Consider the following 23,689-nt stretch of genomic DNA (forward strand, 5'->3'; position numbering starts at 1 on the left):
TCTGCATCACAACATTTTCTGATGTGTAGTTGTTGAAATATGACCCCCAGTACATGCATCTCCATGCAACTATATGAGTTGACAAAGCATAATAGAGGTGTCATTATTTAATTATTATAAAAGTTCTCAAGAAAAACACAACGAAGAGGTATAGAGAAGTGTATTATCTAAAGATATTCTGCATCACTACATTTTCTGATGTGTAGTTGTTGAAATATGACCCCCAGAACATGCATCTCCATGCAACTATATGAGTCAACAAAGCATAATAGAGGTGTCATTATTTAATTAATATAAAAGTTCTCAAAAAATTGAGCACGTAAAGGTATAGATAAATGTATTATCTAAAGATGTTCTGCATCACAACATTTTCTGATGTGTAGTTGTTGAAATATGACCCCCAGAACATGCATCTCAATGCAACTATATGAGTTGACAAAGCATAATAGAGGTGTCATTATTTAATTATTATAAATGTTCTCAAAAAATTGAGCACGTGGAGGTATAGATAAATGTATTATCTAAAGAAATTTTGCATTACAACATTTTCTGATGTGTAGTTGTTGAAAGATGAACCCCAGAACATGCACCTCCATGCAACTATATGAGTCGACAAAGCATAATAGAGGTGTCATTATTTAATTATTATAAAAGTTCTCAAGAAAAACACAATGTAGAGGTATAGATAAATGTATTATCTAAAGATATTCTGCATCACAACATTTTCTGATGTTTAGTTGTTGAAAGATGAACCCCAGAACATGTATCTCCATGCAACTATATGAGTCAACAAAGCATAATAGAGGTGTCATTATTTAATTATTATACAAGTTCTCAAAGAATTGAGCACGTAGAGGTATAGATAAATGTATTATCTAAAGATGTTCTGCATCACAACATTTTCTGATGTGTAGTTGTTGAAATATGACCCCCAGAACATGCATCTCCATGCAACTATATGAGCCGACAAAGCATAATAGAGGTGTCATTATTTAATTATTATAAAAGTTCTCAAGAAAAACACAATGTAGAGGTATAGATAAATGTATTATCTAAAGATGTTCTGCATCACAACATTTTCTGATGTGTAGTTGTTGAAATATGACCCCCAGAACATGCATCTCCATGCAACTATATGAGTCGACAAAGCATAATAGAGGTGTCATTATTTAATTATTATAAAAGTTCTCAAGAAAAACACAACGAAGAGGTATAGAGAAGTGTATTATCTAAAGATATTCTGCATCACTACATTTTCTGATGTGTAGTTGTTGAAATATGACCCCCAGAACATGCATCTCCATGCAACTATATGAGTCAACAAAGCATAATAGAGGTGTCATTATTTAATTAATATAAAAGTTCTCAAAAAATTGAGCACGTAAAGGTATAGATAAATGTATTATCTAAAGATGTTCTGCATCACAACATTTTCTGATGTGTAGTTGTTGAAATATGACCCCCAGAACATGCATCTCAATGCAACTATATGAGTTGACAAAGCATAATAGAGGTGTCATTATTTAATTATTATAAATGTTCTCAAAAAATTGAGCACGTAGAGGTATAGATAAATGTATTATCTAAAGATGTTCTGCATCACAACATTTTCTGATGTGTAGTTGTTGAAATATGACCCCCAGAACATGCATCTCCATGCAACTATATGAGTCGACAAAGCATAATAGAGGTGTCATTATTTAATTATTATAAAAGTTCTCAAGAAAAACACAATGTAGAGGTATAGATAAATGTATTATCTAAAGATATTCTGCATCACAACATTTTCTGATGTTTAGTTGTTGAAAGATGAACCCCAGAACATGCATCTCCATGCAACTATATGAGTCGACAAAGCATAATAGAGAAAATGTTGCGATGCAGAATTTCTTTATAAAATACATTTATCTATACCTCTACGTGCTCAATTTTTTGAGAACTTGTTTAATAATTAAATAATGACACCCCCATTATGCTTTGTCGACTCATATAGTTGCATGGAGGTACATGTTCTGGGGTTCATATTTCAACAACTACACATCAGAAAATGTTGTAATGCAAAATGTATTTATTGAAGACACTTCTCTATACCTCTACGTTGTGTTTTTCTTGAGAACTTTTATAACAATTAAATAATGACACCTCTATTATGCTTTGTCGACTCATATAGTTGTGAATGCAGGTTTAATGTTCTGTGGGTCATATTTCAACAATTACACATCAGAAAATGTTGTAATGAAGAATTTGTTTTTAGAATACACTTCTCTATACATCCACGTAGTGTTTTTCTTGAGAACTTTTATAATAATTAAATAATGACACCTCTATTATGCTTTGTCGACTCATATAGTTGCATGGAGATGCATGTTCTGGGGTTCATATTTCAACAACTACACATCAGAAAATGTTGTGATGCAGAATATCTTTATATAATACACTTCTCTATACCTCTACGTTGTGTTTTTCTTGAGAACTTTTATAATAATTAAATAATGACACCTCTATTATGCTTTGTCGACTCATATAGTTGCATTGAGATGCATGTTCTGGGGGTCATATTTCAACAACTACACATCAGAAAATGTTGTGATGCAGAATATCTTTAGATAATACATTTATCTATACCTCTACGTGCTCAATTTTTGTAGAACTTTTATAATAATTAAATAATGACACCTCTATTATGCTTTGTCGACTCATATAGTTGCATGGAGATGCATGTTCTGGGGGTCATATTTCAACAACTACACATCAGAAAATGTTGTGATGCAGAACATCTTTAGATAATACATTTATCTATACCTCTACATTGTGTTTTTCTTGAGAACTTTTATAATAATTAAATAATGACACCTCTATTATGCTTTGTCGACTCATATAGTTGCATTGAGATGCATGTTCTGGGGTTCATCTTTCAACAACTAAACATCAGAAAATGTTGTGATGCAGAATATCTTTAGATAATACATTTATCTATACCTCTACATTGTGTTTTTCTTGAGAACTTTTATAATAATTAAATAATGACACCTCTATTATGCTTTGTCGGCTCATATAGTTGCATGGAGGTGCATGTTCTGGGGGTCATATTTCAAAAATTACACATCAGAAAATGTTGTGATGCAGAATATCTTTAGATAATACATTTATCTATACCTCTACGTTGTGTTTTTCTTGAGAACTTTTATAATAATTAAATAATGACACCTCTATTATGCTTTGTCGGCTCATATAGTTGCATGGAGGTGCATGTTCTGGGGGTCATATTTCAACAACTACACATCAGAAAATGTTGTGATGCAGAACATCTTTAGATAATACATTTATCTATACCTCTACGTGCTCAATTCTTTGAGAACTTGTATAATAATTAAATAATGACACCTCTATTATGCTTTGTTGACTCATATAGTTGCATGGAGATACATGTTCTGGGGTTCATCTTTCAACAACTAAACATCAGAAAATGTTGTGATGCAGAATATCTTTAGATAATACATTTATCTATACCTCTACATTGTGTTTTTCTTGAGAACTTTTATAATAATTAAATAATGACACCTCTATTATGCTTTGTCGACTCATATAGTTGCATGGAGGTGCATGTTCTGGGGTTCATCTTTCAACAACTACACATCAGAAAATGTTGTAATGCAAAATTTCTTTAGATAATACATTTATCTATACCTCCACGTGCTCAATTTTTTGAGAACATTTATAATAATTAAATAATGACACCTCTATTATGCTTTGTCAACTCATATAGTTGCATTGAGATGCATGTTCTGGGGGTCATATTTCAACAACTACACATCAGAAAATGTTGTGATGCATAACATCTTTAGATAATACATTTATCTATACCTCTACGTGCTCAATTTTTTGAGAACTTTTATATTAATTAAATAATGACACCTCTATTATGCTTTGTCGACTCATAGAGTTGCATGGAGGTGCATGTTCTGGGGTTCATCTTTCAACAACTACACATCAGAAAATGTTGTAATGCAAAATTTCTTTAGATAATACATTTATCTATACCTCTACGTGCTCAATTTTTTGAGAACATTTATAATAATTAAATAATGACACCTCTATTATGCTTTGTTGACTCATATAGTTGCATGGAGATGCATGTTCTGGGGGTCATATTTCAACAACTACACATCAGAAAATGTAGTGATGCAGAATATCTTTAGATAATACACTTCTCTATACCTCTTCGTTGTGTTTTTCTTGAGAACTTTTATAATAATTAAATAATGACACCTCTATTATGCTTTGTCGACTCATATAGTTGCATGGAGATGCATGTTCTGGGGGTCATATTTCAACAACTACACATCAGAAAATGTTGTGATGCAGAACATCTTTAGATAATACATTTATCTATACCTCTACATTGTGTTTTTCTTGAGAACTTTTATAATAATTAAATAATGACACCTCTATTATGCTTTGTCGACTCATATAGTTGCATTGAGATGCATGTACTGGGGGTCATATTTCAACAACTACACATCAGAAAATGTTGTGATGCAGAATATCTTTAGATAATACACTTCTCTATACCTCTACATTGTTTTTTTCTTGAGAACTTTTATAATAATTAAATAATGACACCTCTATTATGCTTTGTCGGCTCATATAGTTGCATGGAGGTGCATGTTCTGGGGGTCATATTTCAAAAATTACACATCAGAAAATGTTGTGATGCAGAATATCTTTAGATAATACATTTATCTATACCTCTACGTTGTGTTTTTCTTGAGAACTTTTATAATAATTAAATAATGACACCTCTATTATGCTTTGTCGGCTCATATAGTTGCATGGAGGTGCATGTTCTGGGGGTCATATTTCAACAACTACACATCAGAAAATGTTGTGATGCAGAACATCTTTAGATAATACATTTATCTATACCTCTACGTGCTCAATTCTTTGAGAACTTGTATAATAATTAAATAATGACACCTCTATTATGCTTTGTCGACTCATATAGTTGCATGGAGGTGCATGTTCTGGGGTTCATCTTTCAACAACTACACATCAGAAAATGTTGTAATGCAAAATTTCTTTAGATAATACATTTATCTATACCTCCACGTGCTCAATTTTTTGAGAACATTTATAATAATTAAATAATGACACCTCTATTATGCTTTGTTGACTCATATAGTTGCATGGAGATGCATGTTCTGGGGGTCATATTTCAACAACTACACATCAGAAAATGTAGTGATGCAGAATATCTTTAGATAATACACTTCTCTATACCTCTTCGTTGTGTTTTTCTTGAGAACTTTTATAATAATTAAATAATGACACCTCTATTATGCTTTGTCGACTCATATAGTTGCATGAAGGTGCATGTTCTGGGGGTCATATTTCAAAAATTACACATCAGAAAATGTTGTGATGCAGACTATCTTTAGATAATACACTTCTCTATACCTCTACATTGTGTTTTTCTTGAGAACTTTTATAATAATTAAATAATGACACCTCTATTATGCTTTGTCGACTCATATAGTTGCATGGAGGTGCATGTTCTGGGGTTCATCTTTCAACAACTACACATCAGAAAATGTTGTAATGCAAAATTTCTTTAGATAATACATTTATCTATACCTCTACGTGCTCAATTTTTTGAGAACATTTATAATAATTAAATAATGACACCTCTATTATGCTTTGTCGACTCATATAGTTGCATGGAGATGCATGTTCTGGGGTTCATATTTCAACAACTACACATCAGAAAATGTTGTGATGCAGAATTTCTGTAGATAATACATTTATCTATACCTCTACGTGCTCAATTTTTTGAGAATTTTTATAATAATTAAATAATGACACCTCTATTATGCTTTGTCGACTCATATAGTTGCATGGAGATGCATGTTCTGGGGTTCATCTTTCAACAACTACACATCAGAAAATGCTGTAATGTGGATTTCTTTTGAGAATTAATTTACCTCTATGTGCTCGATTTTGTTTAGAACTTGTGAAAAAATAAAGTAATGCCACCTATATAAATGTTTATGTGTGTGTATATATATGTATGTGTATATATATATATATATATATATATATATATATATATATATATATATATATATATATATATATATATATATATATATATATATATATATATATATAAACATAAACCTGTTAGAATGAATTTAGTAAGAAATAGAGATTAAATACAAAAGTACATTGAACTAGAATTAGAATTTTTAATGAAAATGCTGCCCTATCCAAAAAAGACAACCTCTAATGTCAAACTCATATTTCTGGTACTACTGTTCCTTTAAAAAAACAGAGCCAAACGCAATGGGGGCGGGGTTAACAACCATTCAACATTTTTAAGGTGGAACGGATAGTTTGGCGAATAAGGAGCTGGCGAAAAAGGAACTGGAGTCAGCCTCGTAGTGAATTCCGCGAGTAAACAAAGTGTGTGATCAAACTTCATAGAAGATACGACTGCAGCTGTCAATCAGCAAGCAGCCTTTTAAACAAATTTTAGGTTAAAAACACCATCGGGATTCTCTGGAAATCTGGCTTTTAGTCCATGTTTGTGTTTTAGTGTTCGCGAGGAAACGCATAAATAACAACACATTACATTTGTCATAACATGAATAACCGGCGAGAGGCCTGCTATAAAACATCACAAAACAGAATGGCGTATCAATACTTAATTACTTATCTAAAATTAAATAGCAAGTGCAAATAATACGGACTTAATCAGGTTAATGCAAGAGATATGCCCTGTACAAGGATACTTACAGGTGAGTCGATTCCTGCATTTTATCCAAGCGTGTGTCGGTTTTATTTGTTGATGGGCTGGAATATGTGCTAGTTAGTGACATGATAATTATGTCACAAAGCTGTCATCCTCAGGATATGCATTTAAAACGGTTTATTACACGTGTTGTTGCATCAAAACAAACATCATGCCGTCAAGCACCCGAAGCTGAACGTGAACCTGAAGCCGCTTGCGCCGCCTAGTGGAGGGGGTGAAAAACTGCACTTCCGTTTCTTCCACACAAATCGTATGCCTGCAGTTTCAAAGTTGTTTCAAATTTGGTCAGTGGCTATATTTTAGAAAGGTCATACATACTTTAACATATTCATAATCAAGCAAAAGTCCCTATTTATTGTATTAAATGTGCATAAGCCAAATTACCAAAGGCTCCCTCTTGTGGTCAACAAGCGTATCAACAATAAATCAAACGAGTCGACAAACAAGGTGTCCAGTCGAAGGTAAGAGTGAGATTTAAATGTCATGCATTTTACAACAAATGTATCGGTTTGTCAGGCTTCGACCAGCAGAGAAACATGGATCTATATGAGTTTCAATAAATGAACCAGATCAGCTCAACTGAAGGGGAAAACTTGTGTTGTCTTGAACTCAAAAGCACATGCTCAAAGGTAAACACATAAAATACAGGACAGAAGATCTTCCAAAACTCTTTAAGTTGGGAAAAGTAGATGTGATGATTTCGTTTTTGTTTATGTAAATGGATGTGCATCAAACTGACTGTTAAATGACATGTATAACAGCCTATATTATCAACATAATGCTTATGTCTTTAATTGGCTCTTGGAGATAATCTTGTTGCTGATTCTCATAGGCAGATTCAGAAGATCAGATGGATTCACCGGCTCCTCCTGGAGGAGCATCTGATACTGAGCGCTTCTCAATCCATGTCCGGCTCTGAGTCTCTATCTGAAGCTCTGGCATATGATGGAGGAGGGCGACAGTGAGCAGGGAATATATTCACCTCTCAGATGTTTGTTTGGGGGAACAGCCTGTAACGTCAGCCTAACTGACCTACACACAAATACAAAGACAAATGTCACTTTTTTAAATAGAGTGTAAACCACAGCTGGTCACTCACATAATTGATCACTCTTCATGCATTTATTGGTTAATTGATTCAGTAATTATACATTTATAAAGCCTGTATCAAAATGACAGTTGATATGCGTTATATGCAAACTAATCACTGCTATAAAAACTAAAACTAATGTTTCTATTGATTAGTATTACAATCACTGGAGTGAGATCTGATCAGTGTCAGCTCCTCCTTGTGGACATTAAGTGTGTCTGCATTTTCATTTAATTTGCAAAGAGACTCAAATAAAGAAGTGATGTGTAATCCTGATCCTGAGGAGCCACTTTCCTGAGTTTAGCTCCAACCTGATTAAAAACACCTGAAGCAGCGAATCAAGGGCTTCAGGATTACAAGAACCTTCCAGGCAGGTGCAGTAAAATGTTGCAGTAATTAATGCTGTAGCTAAACATAAAATCTAATGACCCATAAATCAAACTGGTGCAGAGGATAATTGTTTGTCTTTACATTTGAAAGTCTAGGGTCAAATTCCACAATTTCCATAACATAAAACAAAGCTCTCAATAAAACCTGATCCAAAACAACCACAGACTCAGTGGCACAGAAGATAAAGCTTTGTGTTTGATTCTTGGAGTGCTGAGAGATGCATGGGTTCAAATACCACATTTGTTATGTACAGTCTTTCATCATTTAAAACAAAGCTCTCAATAAAACACCAAACACTCCACAGATTCAGTGGCTCAGGAGTTAAAGCGTTTCGCTTTCGTCTTGGAGACCTGAGTTCAAATCCCACTATTGCTTATGTTAAATTGTTATTGATGCTGCAGAAAAACTTAACATCAAAAAACACCAAAGCTACACAAGCTCTGTGGCTCGGTGGATTACTGCTTGCCTATCATTCATGAAAATGCAGGTTCTAATCCCACAAATGCAAGTTCTTTTCATTATTTACACAAAACGCTCAAGGTCAAAGCTCCTGTCCAGAAAACCAAAAACACCAGATTCAGTGGCTCAGGATTTAAAGTGTTAGGCTTTCATCTTGGAGACCCGAGTTCAAGTCCTGCCGTTGCTTATGTTAAATTGTTATTGATGCTGCAGAAAAACTTAACATCAAAAAACACCAAAGCTACACAAGCTCTGTGGCTCGGTGGATTACTGCTTGCCTATCATTCATGAAAATGCAGGTTCTAATCCCACAAATGCAAGTTCTTTTCATTATTTACACAAAACGCTCAAGGTCAAAGCTCCCGTCCAGAACACCAAACACACCAGATTCAGTGGCTCAGGATTTAAAGTGTTAGGCTTTCATCTTGGAGACCCGAGTTCAAGTCCTGCCGTTGCTTATGTTAAATTGTTATTGATGCTGCAGTTAAACTAAACATCCAAAAAACAAGAACCAAATCCACACAAACTCTGTGGCTCAGTGGATGATTGTTCATCTATCATTCATGAAAGTCTGGGTTCAAACCCCATTAATGTTAGTGTTTTTCATTATTTAAAACAGAGCTCTCAATAAAACCTTGTCCAGAACACCAAAGGCTCCACAGACTCAGTGGCTCAGGAGTTAAAGTGTTGCGCTTTCATCTTGGAGACCTGGGTTCGAATCCCACTATTTCTTAAGTTAAATTGCTGTCGTGAAATCAGACAAAGTGGCCCAAACGGCAGCTCTAAGTGTGAAAGCCACGATGGCACTAGTGGCTAAACACACGTTGGTTGCGGACAAGGCTGCGTAGAGGCATGGGTTCAAACCCCACCTCGGTGTGTGGGGATCACACCAAAGAAAGAAAGCTGTGGCAACAGCAAAGTACCTGGGGCGGTACACCAAATAAGGGGCGTGGCGGCAAAGGCGGATACCTGACGCTCAGCACGAGACTGGGTACTCTGGGGCGGTAAAACAGACTGGCTACACAGCCAAGAGAAACACGGACCGGAAGCAATAAAACAGACTGGTGGAAGACACGGACTAACACATACCTGGAGCGGTGAAACAACCACAGTGAGAGAGATGAAGGCCGGATCAAGAGGTTGGGCGTGTGCCAGGAGGAAAGAGAGGCGGGCCTGAGAAGGGAAGGGAAGAGCACAGCAAAGAGGGGAAAACAGTTTAAAGTTTTTTTTTTTTTACAATAGTTTTTTTGGGTTTTTTTTTACAATACAAAAAAAAAATGCCCCAAAAAAACATGCGCACACAAAATATCTGTAGCAGAGGGGGGATTTGAACCCAGGTCTCCTGCATCAGGTTAGACTCTCACACCATGAGCTCTGCCCACTGGACCACAGCCGTCTCATGTTATAGCTAGTCATTTTGTTTTATTTAAGGTAAGCCCATAGACACACATTTAAAAAAAAAAAAAAAACAATTATTCTGATTTTAAATCCTATTATTTAACATTACATAATTTATTCAATAAAATTTGCTTTTAAAAGTGTCTAAAACAAATGTAAATATTATTAATAATTAAAATATGTTGAAAATATTAAACAAAGTAATTCAATTTATTTTAAAATTAAATTAACTGACACAATGATATACACCAGTACATCTTGATAAACTGGTGGTTCATTAATCATACAAACTACAATGTTATTCATTAAATTATTTGCAAAACAAACAAACATTACACATTAATGATGCAAAATCCTGATGGGTGTAATTGTTCTTAAAACTATAATGTTTAGCAAATACAGCAGAGTATATTATGCCTTAGTAATGCTGTCTCAGTAATAATCTTTTTGGTTCATTCAACTGTTTTATTTAAACTCTCTCTCTCCTCTGGTTAATTTGCTGCAGGATATTTACATTTACATTTATTAATTTTGCAGATGCTTTTGTCCAAAGCGACTTACAAGTGAAGAATACAGCAAGCGATTTGTTGTGAAGAGGCAAATATAAACACAAAAGTGCTCAGAATACAAAGTTTAAGACATTGCTTAGAGTAGCATAAACTAGAATAGGGAGGGATTCAATTAAAGTGAAAGTGTTTTTTTGTTTATGATGATATTGAACAAAACAAATGTTTGTTGGTCCAGTATATAATTATAAAGACTTAGAGCTAAAATTAGATTTTCCTTCACAACAAGCAACAGTAAAAAGACAGGTTTCCTGCATATGGATTTATATATGATGGTTATAAACAAAAGCACCGCGGCTCTACAAAAGCTCTGTCAGCTCAGCAAGAGAGCAGCATGTAAACAAAGCCAGTGATAACCCCTTTATAGAAGATGCGACTGCATTCAAACATGCTTAGCTGTCAAACAACAACACTTTTGGTTCGAGATCCCATGTACTAGTTACCCACGTGTACCATAGATGTGTACTAGTTATTTTACAAGAGAAATGCACTGTATAAAAAGGATACTTACAGGTGAGTCGCGTGACACCCGATTCCTGTACTTTATCGCAGCGTGTGTCGGTTTTGTTTGTGTGCTGTTGAGTAGCATTAAGAGTCTGTCACTGAACTGTGATCTGCACATAAAACAGTCGCACGTGTTGTGAAACTGTGAAAGCGTCGTGTTGTCAAGCATCTGAAGGTGTGTCAGACTGACCGTGAAACCGCGTACGCCTCCTAGTGTAGCGGGTGGAAAACTGCACTTCAGTTTCTTCTACATTACGACTTACAGTCCCACATTGCCAATAGACTTTTATTTAAAGTTTGGTCACTGACTCAATTCCTAAACTTCTAGCCTAATTTAACACTTACATACTCAGGCAAAATACCGTATTTTTTAGGGTAAATAATAGGGCTGCACGATATGAGGAAAAGCTGCGATGTGCGATAACATTGTTTAATATTGCGATGACGATATGACTTGCGATAAATATTCAAATGTGAATGTTAGCTACACTGTTTCCATGTCTTAGTGCTTTAAGGTCGTGTTCAGTGTTGGGCAGTAAAGGAATACATGTACCGGCATTACGTATTCAGAATACATATTATGAGTAACTGTATTCCGTTACAGTTGCAATTTAAATAGTTGATATTTAGAATACAGTTACATTGTTGAAATCAATGGATAACATTAACGATACTTCTCTGTTTCATGAGTTTATTTACTCTCTAAATAAATTAAGGCAACTCGATGCATTTCTCAGAAGCCCCAAAATGAAAACGAAAAAATGCACTGTTTGCGTGATCAGTCACAATTGGAGTCGGAGAGGAGCAGCGGGAGCTAGAGGTAGAGATGGAGCCAGAACAACAGAGCCAGGGCAAGAAAGCGTTTCTATCTTGGAAATTCAAAAAGCATTTCATATTAAAGAAAGAGAAGGGAGAACGAAATATAACACAGCAGTGCAACTGTGCAGTGGCGCGGTGGTTGGGGGTGGCGGCTACACACGCATGCACGCCTATATTTTTTTTATATAGGCTAGCCTATATTATATATATAAATTCGTTAGGCTATATATTCGTTAAATATATTATTCGTTTATATTTTTTATTTTCACAATGTAGGCTATTTAATTGAGATTGAGGTGTATATATAGCTACCTCAATTAAATAGCCTACATTTTGAAAATAAAAAATATAAGGCTCAAACATGCGTGTTTATTTTAGTAGGCCTACTTCCGTCAGTGAAACAACATACTACAGCCTGTAAAACATTTAAATAAATATCTGTAAATAATCGAAATATAAATATAAGTTAAATATTAGTTAAAGAAAAAAAGTGTTTATATTTCCCCACAGATGTGCGTCTTATGCCTTATCCCTTGCGCTGAAAGGGAAGACACGAGCAGGAAAGAAGCATCGTTTTCTCTTCTTCAATATCTTCTTGTTTTCTCCTGATGTTCCAAAACTGATAGGCTACTTGTAGTAAAATGTGAAGAACGAAATTATCTTCCGCAGGGTCAAGAACGTAGGCTTTGTATGATTATGCGCTGTGAGAGAAAGCGAAACTAAAAATCTCCGACGTGTATGAAATACGCTATAGGCTACACAAAAACCTGACCAAGTCTAATAGCAAGCACAAACTGTGTTAAATAAAGTAAAGTTTGAAGTAAAATGTATCTGTCCTACTCCGTTTTCTACAGTAAATGATGCGAATATAGCCTACTCCTAAATAAATCAAACAAGGAAGAAACGTTTAATCCCCTGTGAGAGACATAAATGAGGATTTGGGAAAATAAATAAGAGATTCCATGTCCAGTAGAATAAAATGGAGTAAACCTATTGTTAAATTCGTGGAAAATCGTGTGACCAGATCGCAAAACGCAAGCAAACTTAAATTTGGCTCACCACACAAAGCTTCCTCTCTCGTTCGGCATGAATCCAAAAGTTACCATGGCTGTGATGTAACATTTAATTGCGAACCTATTATTTATTTTGTAAATAAAGCTTTGTGTTTCACTCGTGTCATACTATTCACGTAAAACAGCTTCACATACAAAACAAAAAAAAAGGTTTTGGCCGACCACCGCCGGTGCTCCCTGCTTATTGACGTGCAACTTTACATTCTCCTATGTGCTGATTTACCAGCCCAAGAGCCGATGGCCCCGTTTGACGTTAGCTAAATATTTTATAATATATGTTTAGTAAGCAGGATTTGATGGCTGCATTCCTACACTTATAAAACGCAATTCAATGTGGAAGTAATCCAAGTATTCAGAATACGTTACTCAGATTGGCGCATGTAAACTGTTTCCCCTTATTCATCGTGTCAGGCTGTCGGTTGCGATGTGTTCATCGCGCGAGTTCATATCGCGATGACGATGAAAATTCGATGTATCGTTCAGCCCTAGTAAATAATGTCAAGTGGTCAAAATAAGTAAGCGTCAGCTCCCTCTTGTGACCAATTAGTGATTGAACTTGAGGTAGCCAGTGGTAGGTGAGAGGACTTGATTTGAAAACAAATCTATGATTCTATCGGAGTCTCGACCAGCAAAACAACGTGAATTTAGCAGTTTCGGTAAATGATCCAGATCTCAACTGATGCGGTAAGACAGATCAAATGTGTTGAACTCAACGGCACGTGCAAGTGTAACTAGACATACAATACGAGACCATCTTCTTCTTTGTGGGGTTATCTAAGAGTTGATGTTTATTTGTCAGTTATTTAACGTAATATGATCATGTTTGTTCACTGTTAAACAATGTTTTCGAGTTGTAAGCAGTGATTCTGAACCAAGGACTGATTTAGAACAATTAAAGTATCAACATGACTAATAAACTACTGACTAATATTACTACTAAACTTATAAATTGTGTCTAATAGTGTCTTTTACTGATTAATATTAATAGGCACATGAGAGATCTGATCCCTTGTGGATAATAACTGTCTGCATGTAGGTCTTAGAAGCTGTATGATGCTTTCCTCTCGTGTAGAGAAATAATTTCAGTGTGAATGTACCATAATTCCTTAAATGTGTGTTATAAAGTCAGAATTGCATGTTTATGAACATTTTTTTTTAGCTGTATAACAATTTGGCCCCACCGTCCCTTCCCCACCCGTTTAGGTTCCCATCATTTGCTTTTTAAAGAGGTGACCCTCCAAAAAGAAAATGATGGTAACCTACATGTTTAGCACCACATTCACACATTATATACATTACCTGTCCATGAGCAGAAGTCCATCATTACAGTGACCGTCTGTCCACACGTCCCAGAGCTCTGCTTCTGATGACTGTCCGCTCCAAACACATCCCGTATTCTGTAGGGGAACATAATTACAGTGATTACTTCATATATCTAAATTCTAAATATCAGATTTATAAAGTTAGTCTAAATAAAAGTTGATAAATGTGACCACAAAACCTGCCATAAGTCTCACGGGTATATTTGTGGCAATAGCCAACAATACATTGTTTGGGTCAAAATTATCGCTTTTTCTTTTATGCCAAAAATCATTGGGATATTAATTAAAGATCATGTTCTGTGAAGATATTTAGTAAATTTCCTACTGTAAATATATAAAAATAAAAAAAAACATTGGATTTTTTTTTGCACCCTCAGATTCCAGATGTTCAAATAGTTGTATCTCGGCCAAATATTGTCCTATCCTAACAAACCATACATCAATTTAAAGCTTATTTATTCAGCTTTCATCTCAATTTCAAAATATTGACCCTTATGACTGGTTTTGTGGTCCAGGGTCACAAATATAAAATTACATGTATGTTAACTGCCTATTAGACACATTTAAATATTTTGCACACAGCAACTCTACAAAACCATGAAACAGCAGGAACATCAAAGATCTAGTTCATCATACGAATATCAGAAGGTGATTATTTGATAACTTATAAAGGTAAAGCAACAGTTCATTGGTTCTTCTAAAGCTGTCAGTGAGTTCCGCAAGTAAACAAAGTGTGTGATCAAACTTCATAGAAGATACGACTGCAGCTGTCAATCAGCAAGCAGCCTTTTAAACAAGATTTCAGGTTAAAAACACCATCGGGATTCTCTGGAAATCTGGCTTTTAGTCCATGTTTGTGTTTTAGTGTTCGCGAGGAAACGCATAAATAACAACACATTACATTTGTCATAACATGAATAACCGCACAGAGGCCTGCTATAACACATCACAAAACAGAATGGCGTATCAATACTTAATTACTTATCTAAAATTAAATAGCAAGTGCAAATAATACGGACTTAATCAGGTTAATGCAAGAGATATGCCCTGTACAAGGATACTTACAGGTGAGTCGATTCCTGCATTTTATCCAAGCGTGTGTCGGTTTTATTTGTTGATGGGCAGGAATATGTGCTAGTTAGTGACATGATAATTATGTCACAAAGCTGTCATCCTCAGGATATGCATTTAAAACGGTTTATTACACGTGTTGTTGCATCAAAACAAACATCATGTCGTCAAGCACCCGAAGCTGAAAGTGAACCTGAAGCCGCTTGCGCCGCCTAGTGGAGCGGGTGAACAACTGCACTTCCGTTTCTTCCACACAAATCGTATTACAATTATAATGCCTGCAGTTTCAAAGTTGTTTCAAATTTGTTCAGTGGCTATATTTTAGAAAGGTCATACATACTTTAACAAAAGTCCCTATTTATTGTATTAAATTTAAATGTGCATAAGCCAAATTACCAAAGGCTCCCTCTTGTGGTCAACAAGTGTATCAACAATAAATCAAACGAGTCGACAAACAAGGTGGCCAGCCGAAGGTGAGAGTGAGATTTAAATGTCATGCTTTTTACAAAAAATGTATCGGTTTGTCAGGCTTCGACCAGCAGAGAAACATGGATCTATATGAGTTTCAATAAATGAACCAGATCAGCTCAACTGAAGGGGAAAACGTGTGTTGTCTTGAACTCAAAATCACATGCTCAAAGGTAAACACATAAAATACAGGACAGAAAATCTTCCAAAACTCTTTTAGTTGGGACAAGTAGTTGTGGTGATTTTTTTTTTTGTTTATGTAAATGGATGTGCATCAAACTGACTGTTAAATGACATGTATAACAGCCTATATTATCAACATAATGCTAATGTCTTTAGGTGGCTCTTGGAGATAATCTTGTTGCTGATTCTCATAGGCAGATTCAGAAGATCAGATGGATTCACCGGCTCCTCCTGGAGGAGCATCTGATACTGAGCGCTTCTCAATCCATGTCCGGCTCTGAGTCTCTATCTGAAGCTCTGGCATATGATGGAGGAGGGCGACAGTGAGCAGGGAATATATTCACCTCTCAGATGTTTGTTTGGGGGAACAGCCTGTAACGTCAGCCTAACTGACCTACACACAAATACAAAGACAAATGTCACTTTTTTTTTAATAGAGTGTAAACCACAGCTGGTCGGAGGAATTGATCACTCTTCATGCATTTATTGGTTAATTGATTCAGTAAATATACATTTATAAAGCCTGTATCAAAATGACAGTTGAAATGCGTTATATTATGCAAACTAATCACTGCTATAAAAACTAAAACTAATGTTTCTATTGATTAGTATTACAATCACTGGAGTGAGATCTGATCAGTGTCAGCTCCTCCTTGTGGACATTAAGTGTGTCTGCATTTTCATTTAATTTGCAAAGAGACTCAAATAAAGAAGTGATGTGTAATCCTGATCCTGAGGAGCCACTTTCCTGAGTTTAGCTCCAACCTGATTAAAAACACCTGAAGCAGCGAATCAAGGGCTTCAGGATTACAAGAACCTTCCAGGCAGGTGCAGTAAAATGTTGCAGTAATTAATGCTGTAGCTAAACATAAAATCTAATGACCCATAAATCAAACTGGTGCAGAGGATAATTGTTTGTCTTTACATTTGAAAGTCTAGGGTCAAATTCCACAATTTCCATAACATAAAACAAAGCTCTCAATAAAACCTGATCCAAAACAACCACAGACTCAGTGGCACAGAAGATAAAGCTTTGTGTTTGATTCTTGGAGTGCTGAGAGATGCATGGGTTCAAATACCACATTTGTTATGTACAGTCTTTCATCATTTAAAACAAAGCTCTCAATAAAACACCAAACACTCCACAGATTCAGTGGCTCAGGAGTTAAAGCGTTTCGCTTTCGTCTTGGAGACCTGAGTTCAAATCCCACTATTGCTTATGTTAAATTGTTATTGATGCTGCAGAAAAACTTAACATCAAAAAACACCAAAGCTACACAAGCTCTGTGGCTCGGTGGATTACTGCTTGCCTATCATTCATGAAAATGCAGGTTCTAATCCCACAAATGCAAGTGTTTTTCATTATTTACACAAAACTCTCAAGGTCAAAGCTCCCGTCCAGAACACCAAACACACCAGATTCAGTGGCTCAGGAGTTAAAGTGATAGGCTTTCATCTTGGAGACCCGAGTTCAAGTCCTGCTGTTGCTTATGTTAAATTGTTATTGATGCTGCAGTTAAAGTAAACATCCAAAAAACAAGAACCAAATCCACACAAACTCTGTGGCTCAGTGGATGATTGTTCATCTATCATTCATGAAAGTCTGGGTTCAAACCCCATAAATGTTAGTGTTTTTCATTATGTAAAACAGAGCTCTCAATAAAACCTTGTCCAGAACACCAAACATTCCACAGACTCAGTGGCTCAGGAGTTAAAGTGTTGCGCTTTCATCTTGGAGACCTGGGTTCGAATCCCACTATTTCTTAAGTTAAATTGCTGTCGTGAAATCAGACAAAGTGGCCCAAACGGCAGCTCTCAGTGTGAAAGCCACGATGGCACTAGTGGCTAAACACACGTTGGTTGCGGACAAGGCTGCGTAGAGGCATGGGTTCAAACCCCACCTCGGTGTGTGGGGATCACACCAAAGAAAGAAAGCTGTGGCAACAGCAAAGTACCTGGGGCGGTACACCAAATAAGGGGCGTGGCGGCAAAGGCGGATACCTGACACTCAGCACGAGACTGGGTTCTCTGGGGCGGTAAAACAGACTGGCTACACAGCCAAGAGAAACACGGACCGGAAGCAATAAAACAGACTGGTGGAAGACACGGACTAACACATACCTGGAGCGGTGAAACAACCACAGTGAGAGAGATGAAGGCCGGATCAAGAGGTTGGGCGTGTGCCAGGGAAAGAGAGGTGGGCCTGAGAAGAGAAGGGAGGAGCACAGCAAAGAGGGGAAAACAGTTTAAAATAAAAATTATTATTATTTTATTTTTTTTACAATAGTTTTTTTGGGTTTTTTTACAATACAAAAAAAAATTGCCCCAAAAAACATGCGCACACAAAATATCTGTAGCAGAGGGGGGATTTGAACCCAGGTCTCCTGCGTCAGGTTACTCTCACACCATGAGCTCTGCCCACTGGACCACAGCCGTCTCACATTAAACTAGTCATTTTGTTTCATTTAAGGTAAACCCATAGGCACACATTTAAAAAAAAAAAAAAAAAATCAGATTTTAAATCCTATTATTTAACATTAAATGAATTATTCAATAACATTTGATTTTAAAAGTGTCTAAAAAAAATCCTTAAAATCAGATTTTAAAAGTGTCTAAAACAAATGAAAATATTATTAATAATTAAAATGTGTTGAAAATATTTTAAAAAGTAAATCAATTTATTTTAAAATGAAATTAACTGACACAATGATATACACCAGTAGATCTTGATAAACTGGTGGTTCATTAATCATACAAACTACAATGTTATTCATTGAATTATTTGCAAAACAAACAAACATTACACATTAATAATGCAAAATCCTGATGGGTGTAATTGTTCTTAAAACTATAATGTTTAGCAAATACAGCAGAGTATATTATGCCTTAGTAATGCTGTCTCAGTAATAATCTTTTTGGTTCATTCAACTGCTTTATTTAAACTCTCTCTCTCTGTGTTTCAGCCTCTGGTTAATTTGCTGCCCGATATTTACATTTACATTTATTCATTTTGCAGACGCTTTTGTCCAAAGCGACTTACAAGTGAAGAATACAGCAAGCGATTTGTTGTGAAGAGGCAAATATAAACACAAAACTGCTCAGAATACAAAGTTTAAGACATTGCTTAGAGTAGCATAAACTAGAACAGAGAGGGATTAAATTAAAGTGAAAGTGTTTTTTGTTTATGATGATATTGAACAAAACAAATGTTTGTTGGTCCAGTATAGGGGTGAAACGGTATGGAAATTTCACATCACGATTATAGTGACCCAAATTATCACGGTTATCAATATTATCACGGTTTTCTTCAAATGAGATGAAAGTGTTCAAAAAGAACAGATGCACACGCTTAAAACATTTCAACATGTTTTACATTTGAAAATCAACAAACAACAAATAAATCAAGCAGCTCTATGCACTTTTTTAAGCTAGATTCTATTCTGTGGGATCTCCTTCCTTATAATGGCCGTCGTCAATAGCAACGCATAATGCATAAAAAATAATAATTTGGTGTAAATATAATCTCTTATATTATCTCTGTAAATATATTCTCAAGCAATATTCTCATCAGTGTTCTATCAGACACATTTAAATCTAGCATATTTTGTGTACGAGCCAAAACAGTATCCTAGTGAAATAATGCATATCCATATTTTCATATGATTTGACAGTTTATTTTATTAAATATCAAAAATCCAAAAGGTGTGCAAATAGGCCTACCTGACACCTAGATGAACACTTTACAGCTGGTTTTATGACTAAGTCATTTTCTTCAAATGCTATTTAAGTTAGAAACGTGTATTCAAATCTTGTATGTAACTTTAGAGACGGTCCCTAAATTCACGGATCTCGAGCGTCAAGCCAACTTAATGCCAGTCATATCAGATGCGCTCTGGTTCTGCTGTGTTTGTTTGAAACTATTTTCGCTGCTGAAATAGAACAAAAACGGTCAATCACTGTATGATGAATGAATCTCCTGCGTACATCGCACGTTTTGAGCGCAGATTTCAGTGAGAGCGCGGTCTGAACAAAACTCTGGCTAATCTGAACGCCTCTGATTATTAGAAACACGTGTGGTTGGTTATAATGCGCAACATGATTATAACAGATGGCTTTTGAGAAGACTATAATAAGTTCAACCGCCAAAGTGGCTAGTGTGAGTGGTAGTAATACCAGATGTAGTTTTGGTATTGAGGTCAAAGTCCACTTGCCTTGTGTTCGCAGATGTTAAGTGTTTCCCACCATTACAGCGACTCTCTTCTGGCATGTTCTGCAGACAGGATGACCATCTTCGATTAAGTTTCCCTCAGGACTTTTGTAAAAGCCAAAATATGACCACACCTCAGATTTGGTCCTTTTAGAAGGCTGAACAATCCCCCGAGTGCTGTCACTGCCTTCTGCCATTTCTTCTCATTTAAAAACAGCGTTGCGCGCACCTGACTGACGCTGACTGCACAGGATTTACCACGAGTTTTCAAAATGGTGATAATCACGCGCGGTTTTAATGGTAATTAATTTTTAAACGATATTACTAACCGTCAGTACATTTTATCGTGGTTTATCGGGAAAGCGGTAATCGTTTCATCCCTAGTCCAGTATATAATTATAAAAACTAGAGTTAAAATGAGATTTTCCTTCACAACAAGCAACAGTAGAAAGACAGGTTTCCTGCATATCGATTTATATATGATGGTTATAAACAAAAGCACCGTGGCTCTACAAAACTACTGGTTCTTCTAAAGCTCTGTCAGCTCAGCAAGAGAGCAGCATGTAAACAAAGCCAGTGATAACCCCTTTATAAAAGATGCGACTGCATTCAAACATGCTTAGCTGTCAAACAACAACACTTTTGGTTCGAGATCCCATGTACTTGTTACCCACGTGTACCATAGATGTGTACTAGTTATTTTACAAGAGAAATGCACTGTATAAAAAGGATACTTACAGGTGAGTCGCGTGACACCCGATTCCTGTACTTTATCGCAGCGTGTGTCGGTTTTGTTTGTTTGTTTGCTGTTGAGTAACATTAAGAGTCTGTCACTGAACTGTGATCTGCAGAATCTGCACATAAAACAGTCGCACGTGTTGTGAAACTGTGAAAGCGTCGTGTTGTCAAGCATCTGAAGGTGTGTCAGACTGACCGTGAAGCCGCGTACGCCTCCTAGTGTAGCGGGTGGAAAACTGCACTTCAGTTTCTTCTACATTACGACTTACAGTCCCACATTGCCAATAGACTTTTATTTAAAGTTTGATCACTGACTCAATTCCTAAACTTCTAGCCTAATTTAACACTTACATACTCAGGCAAAATACCGTATATTTTAGGGTAAATAATGTCAAATGGTCAAAATAAGTAAGCGTCAGCTCCCTCTTGTGGCCAATGATTGAACTTGAGGTAGCCAGTGGTAGGTGAGAGGACTTGATTTGAAAACAAATCTATGGTTTTATCAGAGTCTCGACCAGCAAAACAACGTGAATTTAGCAGTTTCGGTAAATGATCCAGATCTCAACTGATGCGGTAAGACAGATCAAATGTGTTGAACTCAACGGCACGTGCAAGTGTAACTACACATACAATACGAGACCATCTTCTTCTTGTGGGGTTATCTAAGAGTTGATGTTTATTTGTCAGTTATTTAACGTAATATGATCATGTTTGTTCACTGTTAAACAATGTTTTCGAGTTGTAAGCAGTGATTCTGAACCAAGGACTGATTTAGAACAATTAAAGTATCAACATAACTAATAAACTACTGACTAATATTAATATTAGTAATATTAATAATAATATTACTACTAAACTTATAAATTGTGTCTAATAGTTTATTTTACTGATTAATATTAATAGGCACATGAGAGATCTGATCCCTTGTGGATAATAACTGTATGCATGTAGGTCTTAGAAGCTGTATGATGCTTTCCTCTCGTGTAGAGAAATAATTTCAGTGTGAATGTACCATAATTCCTTAAATGTGTGTTATAAAGTCAGAATTGAGAGTTATAAAGTCAAAGGGGAGGCCCTTCAAAAAGAAAATGATGGTAACCTACAAGTTTAGTGCCAAACAACACACATGCACACATTATATACATTACCTGTCCATGAGTAGAAGTCCATCATTACAGTCAATGTCCACACGTCCCAGAGCTCTGCTTCTGTTGGCCTCCACAACACATCACTAATTCTGTAGTAACGGCATAAACAAAGACATCATTACACATTGAATTGGCCCTTCTAGAGAGAAAAAAATCTAAAAAGTCTAAAATGAAATCTGTTACACATCAGTAATGCTGTATCAATCGTCTCGTTTTAGTTATGATGATGGTATCAATTCAATTATTGTCTTACAGGCCACAAAAGTAAAAACTGAATAGAACTAAAAACTAATTCCCCATTCAAAGAATGCCAGACCTACAAAATATCTCAACAAGATTAGAAATCTTATGCAATGAAAACCAAGCTCAAGTGTCTAGTCACTGCTCTGTTTCATGCTTGTAGTAATATTATGACATGTTTGATTAAAATAAAAATTTTAAGCTTGTGTTTTACTCTCATGTTCCAGTCATATTAGCCTGTGGAAAAGCATGAAGCAGCAGGAGAACATCACAGCTTCACAATCTCCTGCTGATTCTCACATGAACCCAGAAACCACTGCAATATCAACTGATTCCTTCTTATTCCACTTTATAGTGTGAATATCAGAGGGTCATTCATTCAGAGACTGAAAGGGTGGAAACGCTACAACTAGCGATAGATTTGCTATACAGTCATTTGACAAGAGAAATTGACTTTATGCGGAAAGTTACTTACAAGTGAGTCGCGTGACACTCGGTTCCCTCATCTTATCCGTCTGTGTGCCGGTTTAATTTGCAGTTTGCTCTTGAATATGTGCTGTTAAAGTAACATTAAGAAATGTCATCTCATCTGCAGGATCTGCACGTGTTGTTGTGACTGTCATCAAGCGTCATGTTGTCAAGCAGCCGAAGTGTCAGACTGAAGGTGATACCTGCTTCTGCCGCCTAGTGGAGCGGAGGGAAAACTGCACTTTACTTTCGTATTAAAAAAAACCCCGAGAGAGTCTGGTCTTTCGTGTATATAAATTTATTTAACAGAAGAACAGATAGGAGAGAATAAAATCCCATTTAAGTTCATTAGACTCAATTCGCAGCAGTGTAATTCACTCAAATTACCACAGGAGGGCAAAACTCGTTCAAGTTAACTCTATTCCCAGGTGTGTAATTCATGCAAATCACCACAGGAGGGCAAAACTCTTTTAAGTTCATTCCACTCGATTCACAGGTGTGTCATTCACACAAATCACCACAGGAGGGCGAAACTCTTTTAAGTTTGGTGTAATTCACACAAATCACCACAGGAGGGCGAAACTCTTTTAAGTTTGGTGTAATTCACACAAATCACCACAGGAGGGCGAAACTCTTAAGTTCATTCCACTCGATTCGCAGTGGTGTAATTCACACAAATCACCACAGGAGGGCAAAACTCTTTTAAGTTAAACTCGATTCACAGGTGTGTAATT

At 36.0% G+C, this 23,689-nt stretch overlaps 1 protein-coding gene across 3 annotated transcripts in view; it reads right to left on the reverse strand.

Annotated features, from left to right (window-relative positions):
• The window catches only part of LOC307126867 (uncharacterized protein), a 36,999-nt gene extending 13,894 nt beyond the window's left edge, over positions 1-23,105 (reverse strand). For 2 of the 3 annotated variants that reach the window (XR_013816555.1, XM_079817662.1), the window contains exons 1-5: positions 22,963-23,105; positions 22,248-22,336; positions 18,276-18,357; positions 14,410-14,507; positions 9,840-9,923 (exon numbers count right to left, since the gene is read on the reverse strand). Coding sequence is in view for 2 of the 3 variants with exons in the window: in XM_079817662.1 (XP_079673788.1) it covers positions 9,840-9,923; positions 14,410-14,507; positions 18,276-18,357; positions 22,248-22,255 (272 nt within the window). In the remaining variant the exon portion in view is untranslated. Of the gene's footprint in view, positions 1-6,222; positions 7,844-9,839; positions 9,924-14,409; positions 14,508-18,275; positions 18,358-22,247; positions 22,337-22,962 lie in introns of those variants that run through there. The other variant, XM_079817663.1, reaches the window with a different exon arrangement.
• Between the last annotated feature and the right edge of the window lie 584 nt (positions 23,106-23,689).

Source organism: Gobio gobio, assembly GCF_949357685.1.
Source record: "Gobio gobio genome assembly, chromosome: 5".
NCBI lineage: Eukaryota > Metazoa > Chordata > Actinopteri > Cypriniformes > Gobionidae > Gobio > Gobio gobio.